A 25010-nucleotide genomic window follows, 5' to 3' on the forward strand; every position below is an offset into this window, starting at 1 on the left:
TTGATTTTTTAAACTTAAAAGAGTTTTGTAATACTTAGATTTAAATAATTTTAGTTTTACAATACTGAAATTTAAATAATTTATACATCTATAATAATAAATTATTTAAAATAAATCAATTTATATTTTAAAATAAATAAATTCATACTAATAAATTATTTAAAATAAATCAATCTATATAACTACAATAATAAATCAATCAATATTTTAAAATAAATCAATATTTACTAATAAATTATTTAAAATAAATCAATCTATATTTTAAAATAAATCAATTCATGCTAATAAATTATTTAAAATAAATCAATCTATACAACTACAATAATAAATCAATCTATACAAATAAATTATTTAAAATAAATCAGTCTATATAAATAAATTATTTAAAATAAATCAATCCATATTTTAAAATAAATCAATCCATATTAATAAATTATTTAAAATAAATCAATACATATTTTAAAATAAATCAATCCATATAAATAAATTATTTAAAATAAATCAATCCATACAAATAAATTATTTAAAATAAATCAATCCATATTTTAAAATAAATCAATCTATACTAATGAATTATTTAAAATAAATTATTTTAAAATAAATAAATCCATATTTTATAATAATTTATTTTAAAATAAATAGTTTTATTAAATTATTTAAAATTATTTTAATAAATAACCATATTTTATAATTGTTCATGAAGAGATTTGAAGACCTTTGAAGACATAAAATCATATTTGCAGCAAGAAGAGCTCATGAGCTTATGTCTTATAAAAAACAAACGGTCTGCGAAGCCTAATGTCTGCTCGTGATCTGCGCGGCGCAAACATAAGAGGTTTGAAGAGGTGGAACCGTGAAAATAAACACATGCTAAAATTAGTTTACTTTATTCCCATATGTAATGGGCGAGGGGAGATAAGGTAGTAGGTTGTCTCCAACGCCAAATTGAGAACAACTTCCGTAAAAGACCTCCAATAGTCAGAATTATTCTACGCTTTGGAGTCGGATGGATGTCGTCATCATTTATTATCTCCTTTGATACTTTCTCTATTGGGATTTAGGACAACTAACGACGATGACTCATACCTTATTCATTTCTCTTTAATAAATGGCTTAATGCACAAATAAGGGCTCAAATTATACTTAAAATTAACTTTAAATATTTAAAGAATTTTTCGTTAAAAATAGATATGTAACGTTTAACGTTACACTTTTAGGTGTCTACACTGTAAAGTTTGTTGGCCGTTAAGTGACCCATATCACATTTATATTTTTTAAAAATATTTATTTTAAAAAATACTTAAAAATATTATTTGTTTATTCTATTGTCGATCAGTCATCGTCGATCCATGGTCATCACCGTTGATGTTATCAAGACCGTCTCGTCGCCGTGACCAAAACCAAGTCCCTTATCCAAGGTTTTCCTTTGCTATTTTTTTACCATTTTGACGGCTTCTGCTATCTGTGCGTTACACGACCATCACCATTGAGTTCCTCACATTGAGTTCCTCACATTGCTCTGAACAAAATTCAACAGGTGGTGACATTTCAAAGATTGGGGGATGGAAGGGAGAGAAAGCAAGGGCGGATGAGAAGAAAGGGACGGTGGGGGGATTTTTTAATTTTTTTTAAGTAATGTTTTAGTTTTTAAAAAAATAAAAATATATATGAATGTGTCGTGTCACTTACTGAGATTTTTTTTAATAGTAGACACTTAAAAATGTAATGAAAAAAACGTTATGCAACTATTTTTAACAAAAAAAAAAGAATTTATTCACTTATTTTTACATTGGGCCTTAATAAATATTTACTTTTCAATTTTGATTGGTTATTATTGTTTAATTAATTAATTTTACTTTGGTCCAACTTTAATTAATTAATTTTAAGGTAAACTACAAGTTTAGTATATAAATTACTACTTTTATTTCGTTTAGTATTTATATTTATTTTTTTTCAAAATCATACCTAACATTTAATTTAGGTTTCAATTTGACACCTCACCGTTAAAAAATTAACATAACTATATACGTGACATATTTTTTATTTTTTTCAATGATGATGCAATATTACCTTATGATGACACATCAACATCATTGTTAAGTTTTTAACGAAAGACACTAAAATGAAACTTAAACTAAATATTAGATATGATTTTGAAAAAAAAAATAATATCATAACAAAATAAAAGTACTAATTTAAGTACCAAACTTACAATTTACGCGAATTTTATAAAATTATAAACTATTTACTTTACTATCCCCTAATTTATTTTATCATTAAATAAAAGCTTTTCAATGAAGTTTAAAGAAAATATAAAGAAATATTAAATATGTTGTTAGAAATATTCATAGTTAATTCCTAAAAATTCCTGAAGTCGCTTTTATATTTATTTATTATTGGTTGATAAGCGACCACATCAATCTTGATGTCTATTGTTGCCATCAATATTTTTTATTTTTATTTTTTATGTGACATCTTTATTTTATTTATTTTTAATAATTTTATTTTTATAACATATTTTTTTCATCTTTATGACATTTTTTTTAATATTTTGACACATTTTTAATTGTTTGGTCGTTATTTTTGTTTATTTTTTTCGTGGTTGGACTTAACATCGTCAAGACTAATCAAAATGTCACTTATTTGTTATAATGTTGATCTTTCACGCTTTAGAACATTCAATTGGATTTAGATACGTGATTTGTGTTCATGGATAATTTTCTCAAGTCGCTCAACTCTGATTTACAATTTATCGGTGATCTTTCAATAGTTTGATCTCCTTTATAGTTCATTTATCGATACAATCAGATTTGTTCATATATATATTCCATTCGAGTTTTTTTAGTTAGGTTTTTAATATTTCTCTTGTATGATCCTTTTGTGATCTCTAGTGGCTATTTTTTGTGTCAGTAGTTATTAGAAGATGTCATAAGTATGTACTTAGTTTACGATTATAATTATAGACCTTCATTGTAATTTTAAATATTTCACATTTTAATAAAACTAGCGACTTCTATGAGAAAAAGAATCTATACTTCAATTTAAATTTGACGTGATCCAATTTTTTATATAAAAATATCTAGTTTTATTAAAAAAAAATATTTAGAATACACATGAAAATTTAAAACTATAATTGTAAACTAAACACACAATTAAAACATTTCCATAATTAAAAAAGAGAAAACTTTGGGTTCCAAGTTGGGAAAACAAACATGTATTAAGCCTTAGATTTATAATTAATTACAAAAACATATAATTTTTTTTAATAGTTGTCGGAACCGTATTTCGGTTGGGCCTCAAAATTGGACTTCGACGTGGATTGATTGGGTTAGAGTCGCCACCGACCATTTTAAAACGAATTTTGGTGGGTCAGACACCATCTTACCTGATTTGCGTTGTACCAGAAACGTGTTGGGTTCGGGAGTCGGTTACGGTCAAGGAAGAGTTAGCACCATTGAACTGCCCTTTCGGTACCAATTAATTTGCCGGTTATTTTAATTGCAAAAATTACAAATTAAAATTTAAAATTTCAATTTAAATGTAGTGTTAAACAATTAGACATATATAGGAATATAACAATTAAATGTTAAACAATTACTTTGAAAATGACAGAAGTGAAAACATGATATTAAATAAAATAATAGATAAAAGATGCTATGCACATTGAAAATGGTTCAATGTCTAATGATACCTCTGAATTCCAGAACCAATAATTATACCAATAATAAAAATATATGAAAAAGCAAATGATAAACAACAAGGCTTTAAGAAATGTTCTGTAACCATATTTTATATTGAAATGTTCTGTCAAACAGTAAGTAAGAATAGACAGACCAAAAACGATTCAGTGAACCTAGATTTCAATCTGACAGACATACTTTTTTCGGCACTACCAAACCTGAAAATGCTGATCCATAAGCAATTTAAAATGATTTTTAGGTCGTACGTGTTCATTCAACATCAGCTAAATTATCATATAATAATTCAGGTCAAAGATGGAATCCAGAAAATAAACCACAATAAAAGTTGAATCACTTAAAACATCAGGAAAACTGAGAACATTCTTAAATGTTCAAATACCCACGGGCTAGTACTCACCCCAGAAAGGAAATAACATCCCTTCTACCTGGTTTCGTTTTAAATCCCTGCATGATGTCTGAAATTGCTTTGAGAACGGCTTCCTGAGGCGGCCTTGCTCGAGTGCGGAGTTGGGAATATTGGAGTGTTCGACAAGCTTATCAAGCGCATAGAAATTAATATCGCTAGTCAAGTTGGCAAAGTTCAGTACTTTCAACGACGTGAAGCTCTCCGGGAAGCTGCTCAACCAACTACATCCTATATCATCACTGCCATTCTCCTGTGTGTCAAGCTCAGTCAAGTTCACTGCAAGGAACTCCAAGCTTTGGTCGCTGATCGCCATTCGCTTCAGCCTAAACTCTTTGAGGAATGGATACTTCGCCATGAAAACGACCAGCCACCTTCCATTCCTGCATTTTGAGCTATCAACGACGCTGGTGCAACAAAAGCCTTCTCTAAAATCGATTTTGTGTGCAACACCGGCCTTTTGGATCACAGGCAAACCCAGCTCGTAGTTTTCTCTGAGCCAAAACTGGGGTATTCATGCTATACGTAACCCCCTATCGGCTTTGTTGATTGAATTTTTACCAATAGATTGATAAACAACAGCTTCTTGCATTGTTTCAACCAAAGGAACACAGGTATTCATCTGGGAATCGTTCACCCCCTCTTTCGTTGTAGCGTTGGTAAAATTTTCGAGATAATGTTCTCGAATTTTTTATTTAACGATATAACGTACTCCCAAGATTAATTGCTCAAATAGGGTGAATTGCACAGTGTTGGTCGTAGGTCGCCATGCCTTCCGGGCGACCTACGGCGGCTTCCCAACATAGGTCGCCATGCACTCCGGACGACCTTGTAGGTCGCCATGCACTCCTGGCGACCTTGTAGGTCGCCATGCACTCCTCCTGCTCCTCGTGTGATTCCTCTTGCCCTCGGATGCCCTCGCATAGCTCGTTCGAATGGCATCGGTCGGATGCCCTCGGTCGGATGCCTTCGGATGCCCAACGTGTTGGAACGTGCATGACACATGCAATCTCTCTCATAGCTCGCCGGGAAGACATGGCGACCTAGTAGGTCGCCCGGATGGCATGGCGACCTACGACCAACACTGTAGATTTCACCCTATTTGAGCAATTAATCTGAGGAGTGCATTATCTCGTGAATTAATTTATTCGAGAACGTTATCTCGAGAGTTTAGCCCGTTGCACTGGAGGAAGCAATGTGAGGAGTGAAATTTGGGGGTGAGTTGAGTGAGTGGGTTAGGTGGTTTTTTAGGTGGGATTATCCCCAGATTTTCGGGGATAAGTTTTGAATTTGGTTTTTGCTTATTTGGTGCATATGGGTGTTGGGTCCGGATAAAAATTAGGTTCTAGTATGAGGTTATTACAACATATTAATATTTATCTAAATTTTTTTCACTATTAATAATGTAGATAACAATAAATCAGGACCTAGTTAAATAATCACAATAATAATATATCAGGACCCTGTGTGTATATAAATATATATGGTTTACAAAGATTATATCTACAAATGAACAAAATGGTATATTTCTTTGGCGGGGAGAAACATGAATTTGGAGATTCTTTTGATTTGTTTGGAATATCTGGTTATCCTTTGTGTATCAAAGTAGGTAACTTCCTTGTTTCAGATTAGTAATATTTACAATTAAACCTGACAAGGAGACTTGTCACATTGAATTTTTGGATCACTGTTGTGTACTGTTGTTGTTAGAGGAATACCACAGTGTTTTCTCGCATACTAATATCTTCTCCTTCTCCCCACCTTTTTCGGTATCTTCTTTACGGCAGTTCCACCTCACTGCCTCCGCGATGGCACCGATAGCATCAATAAAGTAGCTGGATTCCCGTATTAGTGCGTAACCCTCCGGACGAAGAATTCGGTCCATTTCCAGCAGCATGTACTTCATTTCACACCTGGGAAAGCAACTATGATTTTCGGAACATGATGCAGCAAACCATTAGATATGATTCAGTGTTCAATTACCTGTGGCTCTCAGCAGTGAAGAGGCCATCGACGTGTAGAAGATCATATGTCCGAGGATATGTTGAAAATGCTTCACACCTGCAAAAGGAGAACAAGTTAATACACCATGTAAGACTTAGCACCTTGAAAGCGATCATAATGCAGTCTCGGAGCAGCATTTGTATGCAAAGGATTGAGAATTCATGTATGTGTTTGAAGTTACCAATCATGATATGTGCCGATGAGGCCTCGGTCGAAGATCACGGGTAGTGTGTCCGCAGCATAGGAAGAGACAACATTCATAACCCATAAGGAATCATTGATGAGAGCTGCAGCTAAGCCCCCTAAATCTGTATTCATGTCCATAACATTTCTTATCTGATCACTCCCAAGTGCAGGGAGTAACTTTTTGTAGTGCTTGGCCCGCACTTTCCACTTGCTGGCATCATGATTTAAAGCAGTGCTACTCCCACCAGGAACATCTGAAATGCGCTCCGGCGTAACTTTCAATCTCTCTGGCCACTTTGGCAGGGAGTACAAGGATGTTCTCTTGAACTTTGGTCTCGGAGCTACAACACATGGGCGTAGCGGAGTGTACCAAGCTGAATCTGGTTCGATACTGTCATCGCACTTGGGAATATCGAGATCCGGGCTAGCGAGCTTCTCATAGCAGCTACTGTCTGAAGATTTCTGCCACACAGCAATATCATTCTGTTTGGCATAGACTGTAAAGCACATTGAAGACAATAGGTCCTGCAACTTCTCGTAAACTTCTCTCTGCTCTTTCTCGGTTGTATTCCATCCTTGATAGCGGTGTTCATAGTTTATGGGAGGACCAGACAAGACCCAGAAACCACCGGGGCGGAGTATGCGGTGAACTTCAAGGAGATAAATTCCACCTGAAAGCAAGGGCATCTAGTTTTAAGACAAGGGAAAGGCCTTTGAACCAATAGAGTGAAAAATCAGATAATGCCTATCAATTACCAAATTCAATCCATGGGATAAGACATCTTGAGCAATGAGCCATATCAAATGAGCTTGAAGGGAAAGGAAGGCGCTGTGTAGAAATGACACCAAGGATTGCAGGTATCCCGCGTTCTAATGCGAACTGGACCTGAGCTTCATGATTATCTCTAGGAGCCAGAGAAATCGTCAGAATCCCGCGGTCTAATAGATCACCTCCCCAACTTGCAACCTGGAAATACATCGATTACAAGAGTGAGGCCGGAGATAGAAGCACGACTAGTTCATGTTTTAGTATGAAAATTCCACAAACTTTCAGGATTGCAACTCACCCCACAACCGGTATCAATTGCAGTTCGAACTGTGCCATCTCTCATTTCAGGGATAAGATCTTGCATCAAGTTTACGTATGCACCCACTCCTTTCGGGAACATAGTACCACCACCAGGAAAAAGGAACTTGTCCCCTTGTTTCTTCAGCCAATTTTGATTAGACTTCTGCTTGTTGATCCAATCATATGGGACGTTTCTGAAAGCAGACCAACATGTTATAACAAAGCAATCGACCCTCTAAACATAAATTATGGCAAAACCAACAAATAATACCTGTACCAACATTGATCCCGACTCTTTGGCCATCTGATTGGTGGTTTGTATCCATCAGGAGGTGGAATCAAACATTCCTTCCTCTCAGACCGCGGAGGGCAGTGGCGTTCCAAGAAGGTAAGCCGACGGTAACCGTACTTCTTCCACCTCTGTATCAACAAACACGAGTTATTGATATAGCATTCTAACAAAGACCCTTAAAATGAAGAATGGTGTGTTACCTTGGGATCGGTGCATGGAGTGTAGTCCTGATATTCAATGCTGCATTCAGGGAAGGAAATGGATTTGATTTGAAGGGGTTGCACTGCAGATTCTTTCGGAGAAGAAACAACCTCGGAAAGCTCTTGGACCACTATCTTCCCTTCGAATATTTTCTTCTCGGAATAGAAGATTCCACCAAGATAGAAAGATAATCCACACAACGCGAAAACCAGTAATGTTGCAGGGACAATCTTGAAACCTTTATCAGGTTGGGGCTGATTTTTTTCATCTTTTTGCTTCATGATTTTCGGAAATAATTAGCTACCTGCAAATTGGAAAGGCACCAATCAACATATATGCTCATGCACAAGTGATGAACATCAAGAAGCAATGCAACATTACACGTGTAAATGGAAACAAGTAATTGAATCCAGTTAAACAAATTGTTCTGCAAAATACTAATAATAAATGATAATAATCATTTCCTTTCATTGCCAGTGCAGGCGAATAAGCTCTTTTTCTTTTGTTTTCTTCCTCACGAGCACTATCAATGAAGAAAAACTATTCAATTAACGAAAAGCAGACAAGCAGATAGTTTCAATGCCAATTGCATACCCTTCAAAACAAAGCATGAAACTTTCTTTCTGCGGCAACAAGAAATGAGAAAGCACAAGGAAGAAAGGAATTTGTTTGACTAGGTACTTATTTGAATTAATTTAGATAATTATCTAATGATAGTAAATTCCAGAGGACGGTGGTGCATGTACAAGAGAGAAGAACCACTAGTTCATGTCTTTTAAATAATGTCGGAAAATGTAAAAACCAAGTCTTTGCCAATGTGACAACTAAAAATAGGAAATCAATACAGAAAACAAGCTTCACCAGAGGAAATTAAAAAAAAAAAACAAGTCTCATCTTTCGAGCCATACGGAAGGCATAAAAATCCCCAAAATCAAAACTTTTCTTTTTATTGACAAAGACAATTTCTCTTCCAATGGAGAAAAACAAGGGATTTGCAGTAAACTCAATGAAATATCTGCTGTAAATTCATAAGTAAAACAGGCACAAAACCGCTCTACTTTATATAAAAGTAAGAAGGATGTGTTTGGTTACACATTTAAATCAAGGAGACATTTTGTATTTATTTTTTTATTGATATTTCACTTAAATTTTTTGTTATTTTCGACTTAAACATAAAATTTAATGTTAATATAGTTTAATGAAGATTATTTAATTATATTTTATAAAAACAATAAAATGATTTATAATATTATAATTTAATGATATACATGCATAACACATATAACAGAATCTAGTTTATAATATAAGAATAGATAGATACACGTATCGACTATACATAGACATCAAACATGGCTCTTGATGGAAGTGCTGTAGCCGCTTTGATCATCATAGTACTTGGACCAAAGCATAACGCCCCCATACTTGGAGGAATTCTTTATAGCTGGGAGAACCTTAGATGTCAGATCATTCACAGGGATGAAACCGCTGCCCGCAGCATCCGGAGATGCCGGTAGTCCGAGGAAAATCTTCGTCGCTGGGATATCTGAAGTCCATTGTTTCCATGCATCTTCGAGGTCGGAAATATCGGCAGATGAGTATTGGCAAGGAGGGTTGTTGTAGAATTGGACCCAAACATAATCGAATAGACCTGTTTTGAGTGCATTTCCGACCCAAGCATCAGGGAACGGGCATTGAGGAGCTGCCGTTAAGTACACTTTCTTCCCTTTCTTGCTATATCCCGAAAGGTACCTTGCGAGATCGTCCCAGTGTTCACCCGTTCCTCCTTCAATGTCGAAGTCGATCCCGTCGAGAACAGCGGGCCCGAGCGGTCGAGACGACGATGTTCCCCCCAAGAAGTTGTTCCAAAGATATGTCGCGACTTGCCTAGCGTCATCAGACGAAGCAAGGGAGTAACTACCGGCACCTCCGCCCAATGAAAGAATGACTTTAACTCCTTTGGCTTGACACGATTTAATATCGGAGCTCAACCCCGTGCAGCCATTGCTATAGGGATCACAATGACCGGCGAGGTTTATCATGGGAGTTTGGCCGTTACCAAATGTTGCCAAGAAGGCTATATTCACGTATTCGTACTTTCCCGTCGCACAAGCCTCGGCTAGGGTGCCCTCGTTACCGTTTTGGCCCCAGTAGATGGAAATTCCACCACCGTTTGAACCAGTTGCTAGCGCCAAAGCAATCAAACAGATGAATGAAACTGATGTTTTAAGCTTGAATGCCATATTCTTTGGGTTTCTTTATTACACGATCGAGTTGTTTCTGTGTTGAAAACCATGGTGGTGAAGCTCCACGTTTATAGCACAAAATTGGCGCTTGTCGTTTGACAATTAATCTGAAATTTTGCAGCAGCAGAGAACGTAGCGTCCCAGTTTTATTTCCTGTCTCAATATTTTAATGCTTGCCGTAAACTTCAGGCAAGCAGTAAGCCAATTTAATGGAAATTCCTATGGCATTCACTATATTATATCCCATAACTAAGAATGTTTAAAATTATTCTATCCGATATATTTAATTCGTTGATCCAATCAATTCAGATAAATTTTATTTGGATATTTTCCTTTAAAACACTCAATTTTTTTATTAGAATATTCAACCCGTTATTTTTCACTGGTCATTAATCAGATCATGGGCCACAGTTTTCAGCCCATTGGACCATTCAGTACCATTTCTTATTTTTCATTTTATATTAAAATTTTCATTCTAATTCTCAAATTATTTTATCGTGACATTCTAAATCATTGATTTTTCAAATTATTTCACATAGAGATTCTAAATTGTTTCTTTTAATTTCAAAACATTTTAAATTTATTTTTTTGTATATATGGTTTAATTCACAAATTAGCCCTCTAAGTATATATGGTTTTTCAGTTTTTGCACTCCAAAACCTTTTCAGTACTATTTTGACCTTTAGACTATACTCATATTTTTAATTTGCACCATGTAATAATTTGCACCAATCAAAATGTCATATGATACTTGATTTTTTTATTGTTTCCTGGCACATGGCATGTTTTCATTGTTTCAAATTGGATTTAAAATGAAATTATTTTATTAAATTTTATTGAATTGTTATAAATTAATAATTAAATATTATTGAAATTTATAAAATGATTATTAAATTTTATCAAATTATTATAAAATAATTATTAAATTATATTAAAATTTTACATTTATTAGTATCGTAGTGATTATTTATAACATTTCAATAAATATAATTATTATTTCATAATTTTTAAAAATTCAATTACTGAAACAATAATTTAAATATAGTTTAATATCTTCTAATTTTTAGAAATTCAATTACTGAAACAATAATTTAAATATAGTTTAATATCTTCTAGGGTAAAGTACACAAATAGTCCTTCGACTATAAGGTGATGCTTTGTTGAATCCCTTAACTATTAAAAGTTACAAAACGGCTCATTGACTATAGGATGTTGTTTTGTTGAGTCATCTAACTATTAAAAGTTACAAAATGGTTACTCGACTCATCGTATGTTCCGAACTCTTATTTTTCGTTAAAAATTTGACAATCGTCTGAGTTGTACATTAACATGTTGACTAAGATATAATAAAATAATATTTTAATAATACCTACTAGCACCGTTATTGCTTTCAAGCATGAGTTCGACAATATAATATAAATGGAGAATTGATACATAAAATACAACTCAAACAATTATATGATTAGATTTTATCACATTTCAATCAACAGGATAATATCCAGCTCATACGACCATCGATTTTTATGACAAAAAAGGACGAGCTTAGAACATATGAATAATTCGATGATCATTTTATAACTTTTAATAATCAAATGACTCAATAAAATAATTTTCTTAATTAAATAATTATTTTATAATTTTTAATAATTAGATGATCCAACAAAATAATATCATATAATATAACCAGGTAACATTTGTATACTTTACCTATCTTCTAATATACTTTTTAAAACACAGAAATTTATTTGTTTTTTCGTTATTTACACATCACGCTTTAAACAAACAAAAGATTTTTTTTCAAAGGAAACATAAGAATTGTTGGAAAAGGAAGAGAACCGTCTAAAATGCAACGATTCCCATCGTAGCGTGCATTCTTGTTTCTTCTTCTAAGTTCTGACTTTAGAAAGCTCTCCGATCACCGGATAAATAATTCTGGTGACCGGTACGCATACAGAAGTCATCTAGCTTCCGTTGATTTACGCCTTTGAATTTATGGATTCACAAGAACTCCCCGATAATGGTAACAAGGGTTTCCTCTACATGTTACTTCGAATTGCTTTTGCCCTTCTTTTCCCTATCTTCGCTTTCTTTTCCTTATCATTTCTAGTCGGGGTTCTTGCCATTTTCATGGAGGAATTATCAGTTTCAGATCCGATTTTCATGCCCACACAGTGCAAGATAGTTTCAAGCAGTAAATTTCTCTCCATTTCTCTTGCTGATCAAACGTTGAAATTTCCTTCTGTAACATTTGAGTATGTTTTAATTATTATTTATTTAATTTTAGCAAAATTTTATGGTTTAGCTGGCAAATTTACTTATGACATCGTTATTTAATGTATTTTGACTTATGGATTTTTTCCCTTGTAATATCTAGGTAATGCAAGCTTGCTTCTTATGGTATATTTTTTTCCTTGGAAATTTGAAATCAGGTGTGGATATTAGGTCGTCGAAGGTTTGTGAGCTTGGACTATTGAATTATAAAGCAAAACATGTATTTTATCATTCCATAAACAACAAATTTAAATGTCGACATGATTACTACTGGAGTTCAGTGTTCAAGGTAATAATATCTTATCCGATTTAAGTCATGAGCTCCTTTTCAGTAATAATTTTGGAAACTATGGATTTTTTAGCTTTGGCAAATATGCATAGTCAACTTCATTTTTCAATGATTATAGATTGGATGGTTTTTAATTTGCATTTCCATCTTAATGTTTTCCTATGTTCATATTTCAATTGGTTTTTAGATTTTCCAATTCTTGGTGTGCTAATTGTTTAGTTTATTATAATATTACTATGTAGGAAGGCAACAATTTTAGGTAGTCTATACTATGTAGGAAGGCAACAATTTTAGGTAGTCTAAACTATGTCCTTTTACATATTTTCTGCTTAAATATGGCAGGTAGAGTACAGAGACCGTTCTTTAGGTCAGATGCAATTTGCCCTGGCAGAGGCACCCAATGAAGCCCTTCCACTAAGTTGCAGACCTAACTTTGGTGCTGCTTGGTTAACCAAAGATAAGTTCAAGGTAATGCTTTTCAAGTTTCTATTGGTACTCATGACGAAGCACAGACCTGATTCTTCCTTTTAAAAGTGCAATTTTATATAATTGAACCTGTACTCCTTTTCAGATAAATGAAACCTATGACTGCTGGTACATATCTGGTAATCCTACAGTAAAGTTGTATAATGATGGTTTTTTCAGTTGCCAAGCTAAAGATCCATCTATAATCGAGATGATGAAGCGATATTTTATCATGTGAGTTTAACTCGTAAAATTTTCCCATTTAAAATTTATTTTATATGGTTGCTGGAAGTTGTTTTCATTGTTTTATTGTCCCATCAACAATGTCCTTACTCTGTTGTTAATTAGGTTGGGATTGAATAGGACCCTTTGATTTATTTGTACTCTGCTACATTTTGGTGAACTTGGGTTTCCAGTTAGTTTTTATGCCCTTGGAATTACTAATGAGGTTCATTTTGTTCCAAACATAGGTTACAAACTTGCATCATTAAGAGTAAAAGGGCTTTCCTCTGTAAATTTTGAGGGTTTGGTAATTATGATGGTATAGAATTTTTTTCTGGTAATTTATGCATATAGGAAAGTTTGTATTAGGTTGTTTTAAGCAGTATTCTAGGAACAGAACAGCAGCAAAGTGCTTTCTGAATTTTGGAAAGAGAATGAAAGTACATTTGAGAAGCCTAAGAAGGTAATAAAATCTAGTGAAAGGGAGAAAGGAAGAGAAAGAAGCTAGGGGATTCTAGTGAAGCAGATGGGAAAGCTGAACTAAGAGGGCATAATTTCTGTAACATTAGGCTGCAGTTAACATTTTGCTAAGAATGATGCAAAAATTTCTATGCCTTCTTTTTTGTTTTTAATTTAGTGTTAGTTAACCGCTTTTGATCATTCCTTTTTCGGTCGTAGTTGCAAATAGTTGAGTGGGACATTTTAAATGAGTCTGTTTTAATGGTTCATGTGTTAATTAATGCTATTTTCATCAATTTAATTATTGGTTGTTATGATGCCAACAGATCCACAAAGATTTTACAGTCTTGGTTTTCCAATGAGGGGAACGCCGGATATTTGGGGCAGGAAATCATAGCTGGTATTGTCACTGGATTTTCAACATCTATAATCACTATCAGCTTCGTTAAAATCCTAAAACATATGAAGTCCCGGTTGCCTCAAGCCATTAACACAGTCCATATAAAGCGTGTTTGTTTTCTGTCGGTGTACTTTTCTGTTATGGGTTGGTTGGCATCCCACTATTGGAGGAGCCTCAGTATCCCTTTTATTAAAGCTTTTAACTACTAGGCATCACCTTTTTTCAATGTGCTATTTTCTATTTCCCCTGGGAGTTGGTTTACATCGACTCATGCGCCTTTCCTCGGGGAAAGATATATGCTTGAGTGGTTACCCGATGTTTTGGGACAACAGTTGGATGTAGCTTATCAAGAGTACAAGGAGCAGAGAGAGATGAAATCGCCGTACTCATATTCCGGTGTATAATATGTATCACTATAGCGGTGAGATTCCGAGTTTCACAGTGCATGTTCTATTTCGATGCTTTCAGTGTTCTGTATGGAAGAGTCTTATGAACAAAATCCCTTATTTTTTTTCTTGGTTGAGTGTGATAATTGGAGGTAGTACCAAATTATGTAACGTATTAGGCGTTTCAAGCTAAAAGCTGAAACCATTATTTTACTTCAGCAAACCATTGCCCTTTTGTTGGACGGGTCTATTTTTTTCAAGTACGTAAACATAATTAAATCAGTCTCTTTTTTTTCAAATAATGTAAGATTCATGCACAATACTAATAAATTTTATGATTATTTAGATTTGACATGAGCTATAGTCTTCATTTCATGCAAAACGCTTCTAAAACTTAAATTTATCCAAAGATTGATATTAAATGATTGATTGTATTGTTAAATTTTCAAGAGGAGTTTACTTAAATGAAATTTATATAAAACGAAAAGCTTTATTTAATTATACTAAAATAATATGGTCCTTCTGTTACACCAAATTTGAACAAAAATAATATAGTAAAAATCTAGGTGGTTAACTTTTTGATGAATCTGTTTTTGGCCTAATTTCATTTTTTTTTCATCTTAATATCGGTCATTGACGGGTCCAGCGGTTACAGTATCGATTATGTTGAAGGAAGGGAGAAGAAGAAACCGTCGCCTTACCTTCCAATCTTGTACAGTTCCACCCTGGTGTACACTTTCAGTTCCATGTTGCCAACTCTTACCTTCTCCTAATTGAAAAACAGACTATTTTGGTAGAATTTCAGTTTTAGCTGCTCAATTTGTTATGGATTTTGGTAATTCTTCTTTTTATGTGTTTAAATCACTCTTCATTTGGTTCATCTTGTTATTCTGCTTGCTTTATTTCATCTTCTAAACCATCCATTTCTTGTTTGGAATCATGAAACCCTCTTCTTCTTCCAAACTCACTGCTGCACCGTCACCCTTTAGAGAATACGATTGATCATCTTCCATTTTACGTTACTCTTTTTTTATAGAGAAAATTTTAGTTCTATTCTTCGGTTTTGCTCATAACAATGCCGTGCACAGTATATTGCGTACCGGCAACATCTATGGTTTCTCAAACATTTGCTGATCACTGCTTTATCAGGAAAGCCTTTGAACTTGTTTATTTCTTTTCCGTTTTTTTCTTTATTAGGTAATTTCTTGATAATTGAACCTTTTTTATCTTCTCCTATACCTAGTAATTTAATTTGCTAAGTGGGTTTACTATTATTTGACTGTTTGGTATCTCTTAATCAGTGGGGGGAAATAGAATTTTACGGTACTAGTATAATTATAGAGAGACAAAAGAAGCATTATCCGTTTATTCTTTACGTTCAACAGGTATGATCACCACCATCCTGATCACAAGGACTTGAGATGGAGGAGTAGGACCTCTGCTGCTACTTCAACTTCTGCTTCTGCTTACCCTCTCTTTTCCAATCCCAATGACTTCTTCTCGTCACAAATTTGACCAGGAGGTTGATCTTGATCTATATATAATATATGCATATATGTTGTTCATCCACTCTGGATATCTGCATCACCATGTTAATCATCTTCTTGTTACATTTTCTTTTTCTAATATTCTGTTGAATTCGAATTACAATGTCACCATCTCTAAAGACTGCAAGGGACAACTTCACTCGGGAGATCTCCTTTCACTCCAAAGATGAAGACGTCTCACTGGCTAAGGTACATATATAATGAGTGACGCCTACCTGCCTACATCATCTTATTTTTTGTTTGACAAATGATGCTATCCAATAGATAATTTATATGGCCTTCACTAATTCATTTGCCGTGTCATTGCTTCGTTCATGCTCTTGAAACGTATGTTGGAAGTTTTGTTTTGCTTGATATTTTTTTTGTGTAGTCTTTGCTTTATGTTGCAGCTGAAGACGAGTCATTTATGGCTTACAACCGAGAAATGGACACTCGTTCCCTTCTCAATGAAAGGATGAATGTTTCTTCCTCATCTGATACCAAAGAGTGGGACACTGTGGACCAAATGCCTTTGGGTGGAAAGACCTTATCTGAATGGCTGAGTGAGTTAGATGCAATTACTAAAGAAGTCGAGGCGGAGCCAGTTTCAAGGGACATAGGCTGCCATCTGGTTGAAGTTTTGCAGGCAGTCAATTTAGTTCTTTTTGAGTTGAGAGGCTTTAAAAGATCCCCTGCTCTTGTAGACTCTAAGCATTCATACTTACACAAAGTGCTGAGCTCTGGATGTGGCAGTGGTAACTTTCATGCAATAATCCCCATAATTTTGATCTAGTGGCACTGCAATGGTTTTTCCTATTATAACATTTACTTCCTAACCATTTTTCGGCAGTTTAGGCAGTCTGATAATATGATTTTATTAATTGCAGCAACTTTGGTTAGCATAATTTACATTGAAGTTTGTCCGCGACTTGGTCTATCTATCTTGGGCTCTCGTGTTGGGGAAGATTTTCTGATATGGCCGCAGACAGCATACCCAGAGCCCAGAGGTTACTTCAATCTTGAAAATTCATCTTTGCATTTTACTTTAATGCTGCGTGATTCTTAGTTCAGATTGGTGGTGATGCATCGTTTGTCGTCTCATCAATCCCATGGTTAAGTTTGTGCTTAGAGACACGGCAAGAAACTCCCTTTTTCTTCTGACTTCTGACCTAACTTGAAGGTGTGTGGAGGACTCGATATCAATGGCATCGGATTTAACTGGTACATCACTTTTAGGGCTTGAGATAGCCACAAACCGTGATATTATTGGGATCTCTCTAGCCAATTTAATTGTAAGCTCTAATCCTTATAGTCAACTGTTTGTTCTTAAATCGGTTTCTTGTAAGCTGTACATGCCTCAAAGTATACTTATGAAATAACAAACTTCAAAAAAAAATTGCAGAGGCTTCACTAGAAACGTGCTTCGAGATCAAATCCTGGTTTGATGCTGACTTCTCCCCTGAGGAAGGTTCATAACACTGATGACAAACGTAACCAAATCGATAAATTAAGTGTCCCTTTGTCGCGGCCTCAAGATCTTAGGTAAATTCTAATTATCTTTATTAATTTTGTAATATAACTTTCTGATGATTTCCTGTATAGTTGAGCGAACCCCCCCCCCCGGGGGCTGAAACGAAGTGTTTGGACGGTTTATGGAATACAAGTTTAAAAATTATGGTTGCTCGAATCAAATTTAATTTTTTATAATGGAAAATAAGTGCTCTATTTTGAATAATGAAACTAAATTATAAATATTATATAAGAATTATAATTGTTTTAATTTATATGAAAAAATTAACTTTTTAAGAATATTTATATAAAAGACTTTAAAATTTATCAAATAACTATAGAAAAATATAAAAAAACAAATATATTTTATAAAATAAAGTAAAAAAGAAGAAGCTTGAACAGAAAATTAATATGGAAAAACTGAGATCCAATTAATGCACTCAAGGCTTAAAGATGAGATGTGTATTTGGCCTCATATGGTTGAGCTCATGAATCAATGTATAGTATGGTGAAGGATATTTGTAAATTTAGTATTCAATTAGCAATATTGGAAGAGAAGAGTCGGGTTTACTTATTGATATTGTAAATTTGAGATTTTGCAGAGAGTACGTTGATACGTGGGAATGGTAAACATTAGATATATGTGCATGTAGGATGAATTGAATAACATCATCCTTTGAGATTTTTAAATTTCTATAAATTTTAGATATATTTCTTTATTTTCTATCGATGATATATTTTCGTTCTTAAAACATTTAAGTTCTTTTTTTTAAATATTATAAGTTCGATTCCTAACATAAAATTTTACATATATAGATTCATGTTTTCAGGTTAGCTATCATGGCTTCAGAAAGATTGTTGATTCTGTATTATAATAGGTATGATTTCTGAAACTTAAGAAAAGGAGGTGTGTTTTGGAGGTTGATGGAATGTTAAAATAAATGTCACTTCAGGGAATATGGTAAGACAGTGCCAGAGCTTAGCATTTGCTCCGGAAGAAGAGGCAGAGATTCTCCAACCATTTGTCAACAAATTACATCTAATGCGACTGGAATCATCATGGGAGTCTTTGGGGAACACGCCTCCATTGACCATCAAATGATTTTTAATATACCTTTTAATCAACATGATGTTGCAGTAGCCAGTATGTCCTTTAAATTAACTATCCAGAACTATAAATATTATTACTAATACTAACTATATTTAATAAAGTAAAATAATATAGTTTTTAAAATTTTGAACCCATTCATATTACTTGAACAAAACTTTTATTTATTTAAATAATTAAGAATACAATACGAACCAAACGACCTCGATAGTAAATGAAATGTTGTTACTAATTTTTCCTTGTGTCGCTAACACATTTTATTTTTATTTGACCGCGGCAGCAACAACTTTAGTGTTAGTTGTCAGCCGCTTATACTTCTTATTTTTCACTTATTTTTTTATGTCTTTTTTTTAATAATTATGCATTCATGGTACGTTTTTCTATGATTTATGGCATGTTTTTTTTTGTCACGTTTTCGGTCATTCTTTTCGTTTTAATTTTCTTAGGGTTGAATTTGATGACGTCTCAACTGATCAAGATTATATTTATTTGTTATTATAATTATTGTTCCTGCTTTGGACCATCGAATTGGATTGAGATACGTGGTTTTGTTCATGAATATTTTATCACGTCGCTCGATTCTGATAAGTGATTTGTCAGTGGTATTTCAATAGTTTTCATCTCCTTTTTATGATCATTTGCCGATGCAATCAATTATATTTGTATTTATCATTGTTTGAGTATTTAGGTTGGTTTTAACATTTTCTTATATGGTTCTTGTATGATCTCAAGTGTCTAGTTTCTTGTAATAATTATAGAAAAATATTTTAATTATGTGTTTAATTTACTATTATGGTTAAGCATTCGTTATAATTATGTATATTTCTTCTAATTAAACTAACAGCTTTTATTAAAAAATTAAGAATAAATATAAATGTTAATCATTTAATTTATCTTTGCGGTATACAAGATATATTTATGATTTATTAACCAATTTAAATAATCAATTATATATGGTATGTTAATCACTCAAAAACAAATAATATATTAATAATGCATAAAAATTGTATAGTTTATTCCCCCTGTCTCCCCTCTATTTTTTCTCCAACATCTCCCTTCTAATTTTTATAGAAGTATATATTAAATATTTTTTAAAAATGCAATATCGTATATATATTTTGTTAAAATATAAGTATGAAATGCTTGGTTATCCCCATTTCAAACATTGATTGAAAACTACAATCCGAGAAACGAAAACATTGGTTTATGGCGTCTGTTGGTGGCAGATGAAGTTAAAATGAGAATGAATAAACCTTTTTAGCCATCATCAACATCAATCATGTCTCCATCAGCTTATTTGTTGTTCATGCAACTATCAAGTGTCCTCCTCATATTGGAAGTCAATGAGGGTAAAATGGAACATGCACTTGTTGTTTTGACGAAAAAAATTCTTAAATTATATAATTTTTATTCTAAATTCATTGTTAATCTTTAGATTATTCTATATCAATTCTAAATCATCGATTATTTCTCATCTTCCGTTAACGTATTGTTTTAAAGGTTTTGAAAATTGAATATAGAAAACAAGACCTTCAAAAATATATTGTTTTTTAACTAATAGAATCAACGATACATTGACAAAATTATGAAAATGGAATGGCGACGATGGTTTGAGGATTGATATAGAAATTTTAAAGCCATAAGGACTAATTTAGAATTGAGACATAGTTTAGGGACTTATATATAATATTTTAAAATTTAGAGACTAATATAGAATTAAGTTTATAGTTTGGGGACCTTCTATGCAATATATTTGAAGGAAAAAAAAAGGCACCTACCTCCCTAACAGAACCTCCGTATAAACCCTTCCATGTGCTCTTGAGGATCGGAGCCCTGAGTTGACTCTCCAAGCAAACTATGTCTAGTACTATTGATTTTCACATGCATAATAATCCCTCAAAGTAACAACGACGATTCCAAATTGACGCTGCTCTATATATGTGTTAGTGTAACAGAGAAGGCGCTGTAACAGATGGCCTGCGCTTTCAGTTGCAGGCCTTTACTCATTTCTTCACCCTTTGCCTTCCCTTCTTCATCATCGTCTCCCTCAATCCGTGCTCCTACAACCCCATTTCTCTTTTCCCTCTTACCCGTCAAATCGTCTTCTAGACCAATTATTAATATTGTTACTGCTAACTGTGGGTCCTTCCCTTTGCTCTCTGTTGGTGGCGGATGTGACGGCGGAAACAACAACAACGATGGTCTGTTTTGGTCCGATTCTTGGTGGTGGGACGACGATTCTTCATCTTCATCTTCTTATCCTTTTCTTTTGTTCCTTTCTTCGCTCCTTGCTTGTTTCTGCCATTCCCAATTATCTCCCGCCCTCGCGAGAACCAATAGGGATACAGAGGAAGATGGCATCGTTTGGGAAGTGAGTGGGGGAAAGTGGACTAAGCTCATTCCTGATTTCTCAGATGATGCATTTGTCGTTTCGAATGAGGTTGTAAATTTAACAAAATCGATGTCGCTTTCAACTCTTTGGGGGCAATGCAGAGACCTTGTGATGCGGTTGTTGCTCCCCGAAGGTTTCCCCGACAGCGTTACCAGTGATTATCTTGATTACGCTCTTTGGAGAGGCGTGCAGGGCGTTGCTAGCCAAATGAGTGGCGTTCTTGCCACCCAAGTAAAAATTTGTCTTAATTACTTGCTCTTATTTTCTGATTTAGGAATTTTATAGAACATCTGGTGCTCACTTTTGTTGGCTATTATTCAGGCATTGCTCTATGCTGTCGGGTTGGGGAAAGGGGCTATTCCCACGGCTGCTGCTATCAATTGGGTGTTAAAGGATGGAATTGGGTATTTGAGTAAAATCATGTTGTCCAAATATGGAAGACATTTCGATGTCAATCCGAAAGGCTGGAGGTTGTTTGCCGATCTCCTTGAAAATGCTGCCTTTGGATTGGAAATCTTGACCCCTGTTTTTCCCCATCTCTTTGTTCTTATTGGTGCTGTTGCTGGGGCTGGAAGATCAGCAGCTGCTCTCATCCAGGTATTCAAATTAAGTATAGTGCTGTTCTTATTGCCTTTATCTCTCACGTTAATCAATCACTGGTCGGTTCCAGGCTGCTACTAGAAGTTGTTTCAATGCCGGTTTCGCTGCTCAAAGGAACTTTGCTGAGGTAAAGTTTGTTCTTTTATGTGGTATCCAGTATGGTATGTAGTTAATACCCCAAATGTCTTCCTTTAACCATAATCAAATTGGTTTCTGCATGATAGTGGCATTTCTAATGATATTGTGACTTAGTCTTTACTAAAGTTAATTATTTTTTTTAGGTAATTGCAAAGGGTGAAGCTCAGGGAATGGTGAGCAAGTCGATTGGAATTGCTCTTGGTATAGCATTGGCTAACTGTTTTGGCTCATCTACATCTTTTGCCCTTGCTTCATTCGGTGTGGTTACTTGGATCCATATGTACTGCAATCTGAAATCATATCAATCTATTCAACTGAGGACTTTAAATCCCTATCGTGCGAGTAATGTATCTCTGCTAACATTGTTGTTACAAGAGAGTTCTAGTTCATTAAGTAATGGAAATCTTATTGTTTTAACAGGTTTGGTTTTCAGTGAATATCTGCTGAGTGGTCAAGCACCTTCGATCAAAGAGGTCAATGCCGAGGAGCCGCTTTTTCCAGATGTGCCATTCCTGAATTTTATTTCCGCAAACAGAGTGAGTTAATGACTTTCTCAAAGCTCTCTCAGAAGATGGTTACCAATTGACAAAGTATGAAAGTCTGGATTGATTGATTAGGGTCAATACTTAAGGAGGTCTTTGAGATTAATTTTTTCTAGGTTGCCTCTGTTATATTGAATGCATATCCTGGTTGAGGAATTAGTAGAAACATGAATAACCTAAGAGATTAAGAAGGTTAAAACTTCAAAAAATTCTTCTTTGTGATTAAACTAATTTTCTTGTTAAATTAAAAGAAAACTTTTTTTTTGGATAAGTCATGTATCATATATTATCAAAGAAAGCAGCCTAGCTGCTATAAACAACCAGCCAACCACAACAGCCTACAAAACCAACACAAACCAGACCACAAAACTGATTCGCCAGAATCACAGTCAAACCAGCAAAACTAAACAGATTGGTCCATAAAAAATGCCCCAATCAGCACACAAAATCGGATTATCACTTCTATCAATAAAACACTTAATTTAATTCGAACCATCTCCTTTACACATTCAACAATGACAGAAACCGATCGTCTTGGTACTCCAAACAAACGATGATTATGCTCCTCCCAAATGTAATAAAAGAACCCCACCCAAGCCAACTTTAGGATACGAACAAGAAGAGAACCACCTTTTAAGTTTTCCATTACCCACAGGAGCTGATCATCCCAACTCAATCCTCTAAATTGCAGCCGGCAAGCACACAAAATTCCCCATCCAACCTCCCTTGAGAAGGGGCACTCAGTGAACAAGTGGCACCTAGACTCCATGGCAGCATCACAAAGACCACACAAGACATCAGTGGCTATCCCAAATCAAGCCAATCTATCTTTTGTAGGCAACCTGTCTAAGATGGCCATCCAAGCTATAATGGAATGCTTGGGCACATGGGAAGGGAACCAAAGAAGCCCATGCCACTTCACTTTTTCCTTTACCATTCTAGTATTGTCCCAAATCCACCTACAATCAACCTTAGCCCAATTCAAACCAGAATTGAACAAGGCATTAGCTTCACCTCTCAATTTCAGCAATTTTCTAAAAATCCAGCTGAAATGAGCCTTGCCTTCCACCTCCCCATTTCAAATCAGTTGCAATTAAAAGAAACTTGTTGGAAGGGTTTTGTTTATAACTCTGGTTCTCTAGAACATGAACTTGTACCAGGGTTCAGGACTTCTAGTCCTTGATGGTTGCATTCAGCTCAAGCATGGGATGTGATAATCTATCTTATCAATTCAACTTTCTAAAATCTGCCTGAGTAGTAAACTGGTCAATGCACCAGTAAAACAACCAATTATAACATCTTTTTCTAGAGTTGGTTGTAATAGTTTCGGTACAAAATTTAAGAGATTCTGTGATGAATTCCCATTTTCAGGAACGGTCAGATGCACTATCTTCTGAAGCGAAGCAGGCAGCTTCTGAAATCAGGGTTCGGTTGCAATTGGGATCAAAACTCAGTGATATTGTCAACAACAAGGAGGATACACTGGCTCTATTCAGTCTGTATAAAGATGAAGGCTACATTCTGACTGAACAAGAAGGAAAATTCTGTGTAAGTGAATAACCATTGTGGCTTTTTAGCCTCTATTCGTTCATTCCACAAAGGCAACATACTTTACTTATTCTTGAAAGACTCAGCTCGGTTTCTTCTCGTCTCTCCTATAGTAGTCTTCTTATTTGTTACTGTTACAAATTCCTGAACACAACTTAGTCTTTAAATTTGTTGAATACTTTGCCATCAAAATAGGACGACCTCAATGATGATGTAATAGAAACACCGATACTAATTCAAGATTCTTTTTTGGTAAACCAGGTAGTGCTTAAAGAAAGTTGTTCACCACAAGATATGCTGAAGTCACTTTTCCAGGTAAATTACTTGTACTGGTTGGAGAGGAATGCAGGAATCAAATCAAGGGGTGCCTCCAATGACTGCAGACAAGGGGGTAGGCTACAAATCTCTCTCGAGTACGTGCAAAGGGAATTCAACCATGTTAAAATCGACAGTGAATCAGTGGGATGGGCAACTGATGGACTTATTGCAAGGCCTTTACCACACAGAATTCGACCTGTTCACGTGGCCGTATGAATCGACTGCTTCTTGCTGTTGATGTGAGAAAGGATAACGGGAATGCTTTGATCTTTTTTTGGCTTAAGAAAAGTAGGAATAATTGCATTTCTAAGTTCTAACAAATTTTGTAAGAAGTTGCTTTTACAAGGCAGTGGGACAAAGACAACAAGGTATTACTCTTTAGTGAAATCTTTTCTTGTGCGCATCGAATCTTTATGTTCCTTTTGGTATCTTGTTTAAAATTCAGATTTTGCTTATAGCAAGTAGTAACATGAGATGTAAATTATAAACATCATTGGTAAAAGTTGATAGCTAGTGTTTACATTTCCTTTTTGTAATTAACTGAGCTGATGCATGTACAAAAATGTTACCATCACTCCATTTTCTCCTCAAAACTCTTCAATTTTTCTCAATACTAGGGATGTTCAAATAGTCATTTCGGTTAATATCCGAATCGAATAATCATTAGTCAAACATCTAAAGTTGTTAACCATTAGCTGACTCGAAATATTTGCTAAATCAATTATCTGAATCTAATTA

At 34.4% G+C, this 25010-nt stretch overlaps 5 protein-coding genes and 1 long non-coding RNA gene across 14 annotated transcripts; 4 read left to right on the plus strand and 2 right to left on the minus strand.

Moving 5' to 3' along the window:
• Positions 1-5743: 5743 nt before the first annotated feature.
• On the minus strand, positions 5744-8534 carry LOC120164252 (probable methyltransferase PMT21). Its single transcript, XM_039174008.1, has 8 exons — positions 8451-8534; positions 7856-8160; positions 7635-7783; positions 7362-7557; positions 7051-7261; positions 6290-6965; positions 6088-6165; positions 5744-6017 (listed from the first exon to the last, which is right to left on the minus strand). The coding sequence occupies exons 2-8, from the start codon at positions 8135-8137 to the stop codon at positions 5789-5791; spliced, it is 1821 nt and encodes a 606-aa protein (XP_039029939.1). The 5' UTR covers positions 8138-8160; positions 8451-8534; the 3' UTR covers positions 5744-5788.
• Positions 8535-9195: 661 nt separating this feature from the next.
• On the minus strand, positions 9196-10116 carry LOC120164191 (hevamine-A-like). Its single transcript, XM_039173948.1, has one exon. It carries the CDS (start codon positions 10094-10096, stop codon positions 9200-9202), a length of 897 nt encoding a protein of 298 aa, XP_039029879.1. The 5' UTR covers positions 10097-10116; the 3' UTR covers positions 9196-9199.
• A 1783-nt stretch (positions 10117-11899) lies between these two features.
• Positions 11900-14829, plus strand: LOC120164162. 8 transcript variants are annotated; one of them, XM_039173911.1, is made up of 6 exons: positions 11900-12119; positions 12249-12290; positions 12529-12659; positions 13002-13127; positions 13231-13358; positions 14132-14829. In XM_039173911.1, exons 1-6 carry the CDS (start codon positions 12092-12094, stop codon positions 14412-14414), a joined length of 738 nt encoding a protein of 245 aa, XP_039029842.1. In that variant the 5' UTR covers positions 11900-12091; the 3' UTR covers positions 14415-14829. The 8 variants fall into 8 exon arrangements, with proteins under 8 accessions (XP_039029842.1, XP_039029844.1, XP_039029840.1 ...); XM_039173913.1 differs by having other exon boundaries at positions 12529-12551; XM_039173909.1 differs by having other exon boundaries at positions 11900-12290.
• A 1636-nt stretch (positions 14830-16465) lies between these two features.
• LOC120164315 lies at positions 16466-17183 on the plus strand. Its single transcript, XM_039174064.1, has 2 exons — positions 16466-16872; positions 17005-17183. Exons 1-2 carry the CDS (start codon positions 16545-16547, stop codon positions 17181-17183), a joined length of 507 nt encoding a protein of 168 aa, XP_039029995.1. The 5' UTR covers positions 16466-16544.
• A 91-nt stretch (positions 17184-17274) lies between these two features.
• On the plus strand, positions 17275-18493 carry LOC120164181. The gene is made up of 3 exons (XR_005519714.1): positions 17275-17409; positions 17520-17659; positions 18457-18493. It is a non-coding gene; the product is annotated as an uncharacterized LOC120164181 (long non-coding RNA).
• A 2114-nt stretch (positions 18494-20607) lies between these two features.
• LOC120164337 (protein root UVB sensitive 1, chloroplastic-like) lies at positions 20608-24668 on the plus strand. 2 transcript variants are annotated; one of them, XM_039174085.1, is made up of 7 exons: positions 20608-21357; positions 21448-21723; positions 21797-21853; positions 22008-22206; positions 22285-22400; positions 23778-23954; positions 24216-24668. In XM_039174085.1, the coding sequence occupies exons 1-7, from the start codon at positions 20707-20709 to the stop codon at positions 24486-24488; spliced, it is 1749 nt and encodes a 582-aa protein (XP_039030016.1). In that variant the 5' UTR covers positions 20608-20706; the 3' UTR covers positions 24489-24668. The 2 variants fall into 2 exon arrangements, with proteins under 2 accessions (XP_039030016.1, XP_039030017.1); XM_039174086.1 differs by having other exon boundaries at positions 22285-22398; positions 23776-23956; positions 24223-24354.
• Positions 24669-25010: the final 342 nt, after the last annotated feature.

Source organism: Hibiscus syriacus, unplaced genomic scaffold (genome assembly GCF_006381635.1).
Source record: "Hibiscus syriacus cultivar Baekdansim isolate YM2019G1 unplaced genomic scaffold, ASM638163v2 tig00111506_pilon, whole genome shotgun sequence".
Taxonomy (NCBI): Eukaryota; Viridiplantae; Streptophyta; class Magnoliopsida; order Malvales; family Malvaceae; genus Hibiscus; species Hibiscus syriacus.

Bases quoted from the DNA above. Each gene is read 5' to 3' on its own strand.
- LOC120164162 (XM_039173909.1), top strand. From the start codon at position 12,092: ATGGATTCACAAGAACTCCCCGATAATGGTAACAAGGGTTTCCTCTAC. The intron at 12,291-12,528 runs GTAAATTTCTCT...ATTTGAAATCAG, and splicing joins GTGCAAGATAGTTTCAAGCA to GTGTGGATATTAGGTCGTCG. The intron at 13,359-14,131 runs GTGAGTTTAACT...TGATGCCAACAG, and splicing joins ATGAAGCGATATTTTATCAT to ATCCACAAAGATTTTACAGT.
- LOC120164252 (XM_039174008.1), bottom strand. From the start codon at position 8,137: ATGAAGCAAAAAGATGAAAAAAATCAGCCCCAACCTGATAAAGGTTTC. The intron at 7,784-7,855 runs GTAACACACCAT...TTGTTGATACAG, and splicing joins CTCCATGCACCGATCCCAAG to AGGTGGAAGAAGTACGGTTA. The intron at 6,966-7,050 runs GTAATTGATAGG...CCTTGCTTTCAG, and splicing joins TATCCCATGGATTGAATTTG to GTGGAATTTATCTCCTTGAA.
- LOC120164337 (XM_039174085.1), top strand. From the start codon at position 20,707: ATGGCCTGCGCTTTCAGTTGCAGGCCTTTACTCATTTCTTCACCCTTT. The intron at 22,207-22,284 runs GTAATGTATCTC...TTGTTTTAACAG, and splicing joins TTTAAATCCCTATCGTGCGA to GTTTGGTTTTCAGTGAATAT. The intron at 22,401-23,777 runs GTGAGTTAATGA...TCCCATTTTCAG, and splicing joins ATTTTATTTCCGCAAACAGA to GAACGGTCAGATGCACTATC.
- LOC120164191 (XM_039173948.1), bottom strand. From the start codon at position 10,096: ATGGCATTCAAGCTTAAAACATCAGTTTCATTCATCTGTTTGATTGCT.
- LOC120164315 (XM_039174064.1), top strand. From the start codon at position 16,545: ATGGCTTACAACCGAGAAATGGACACTCGTTCCCTTCTCAATGAAAGG. The intron at 16,873-17,004 runs GTAACTTTCATG...TATTAATTGCAG, and splicing joins GAGCTCTGGATGTGGCAGTG to CAACTTTGGTTAGCATAATT.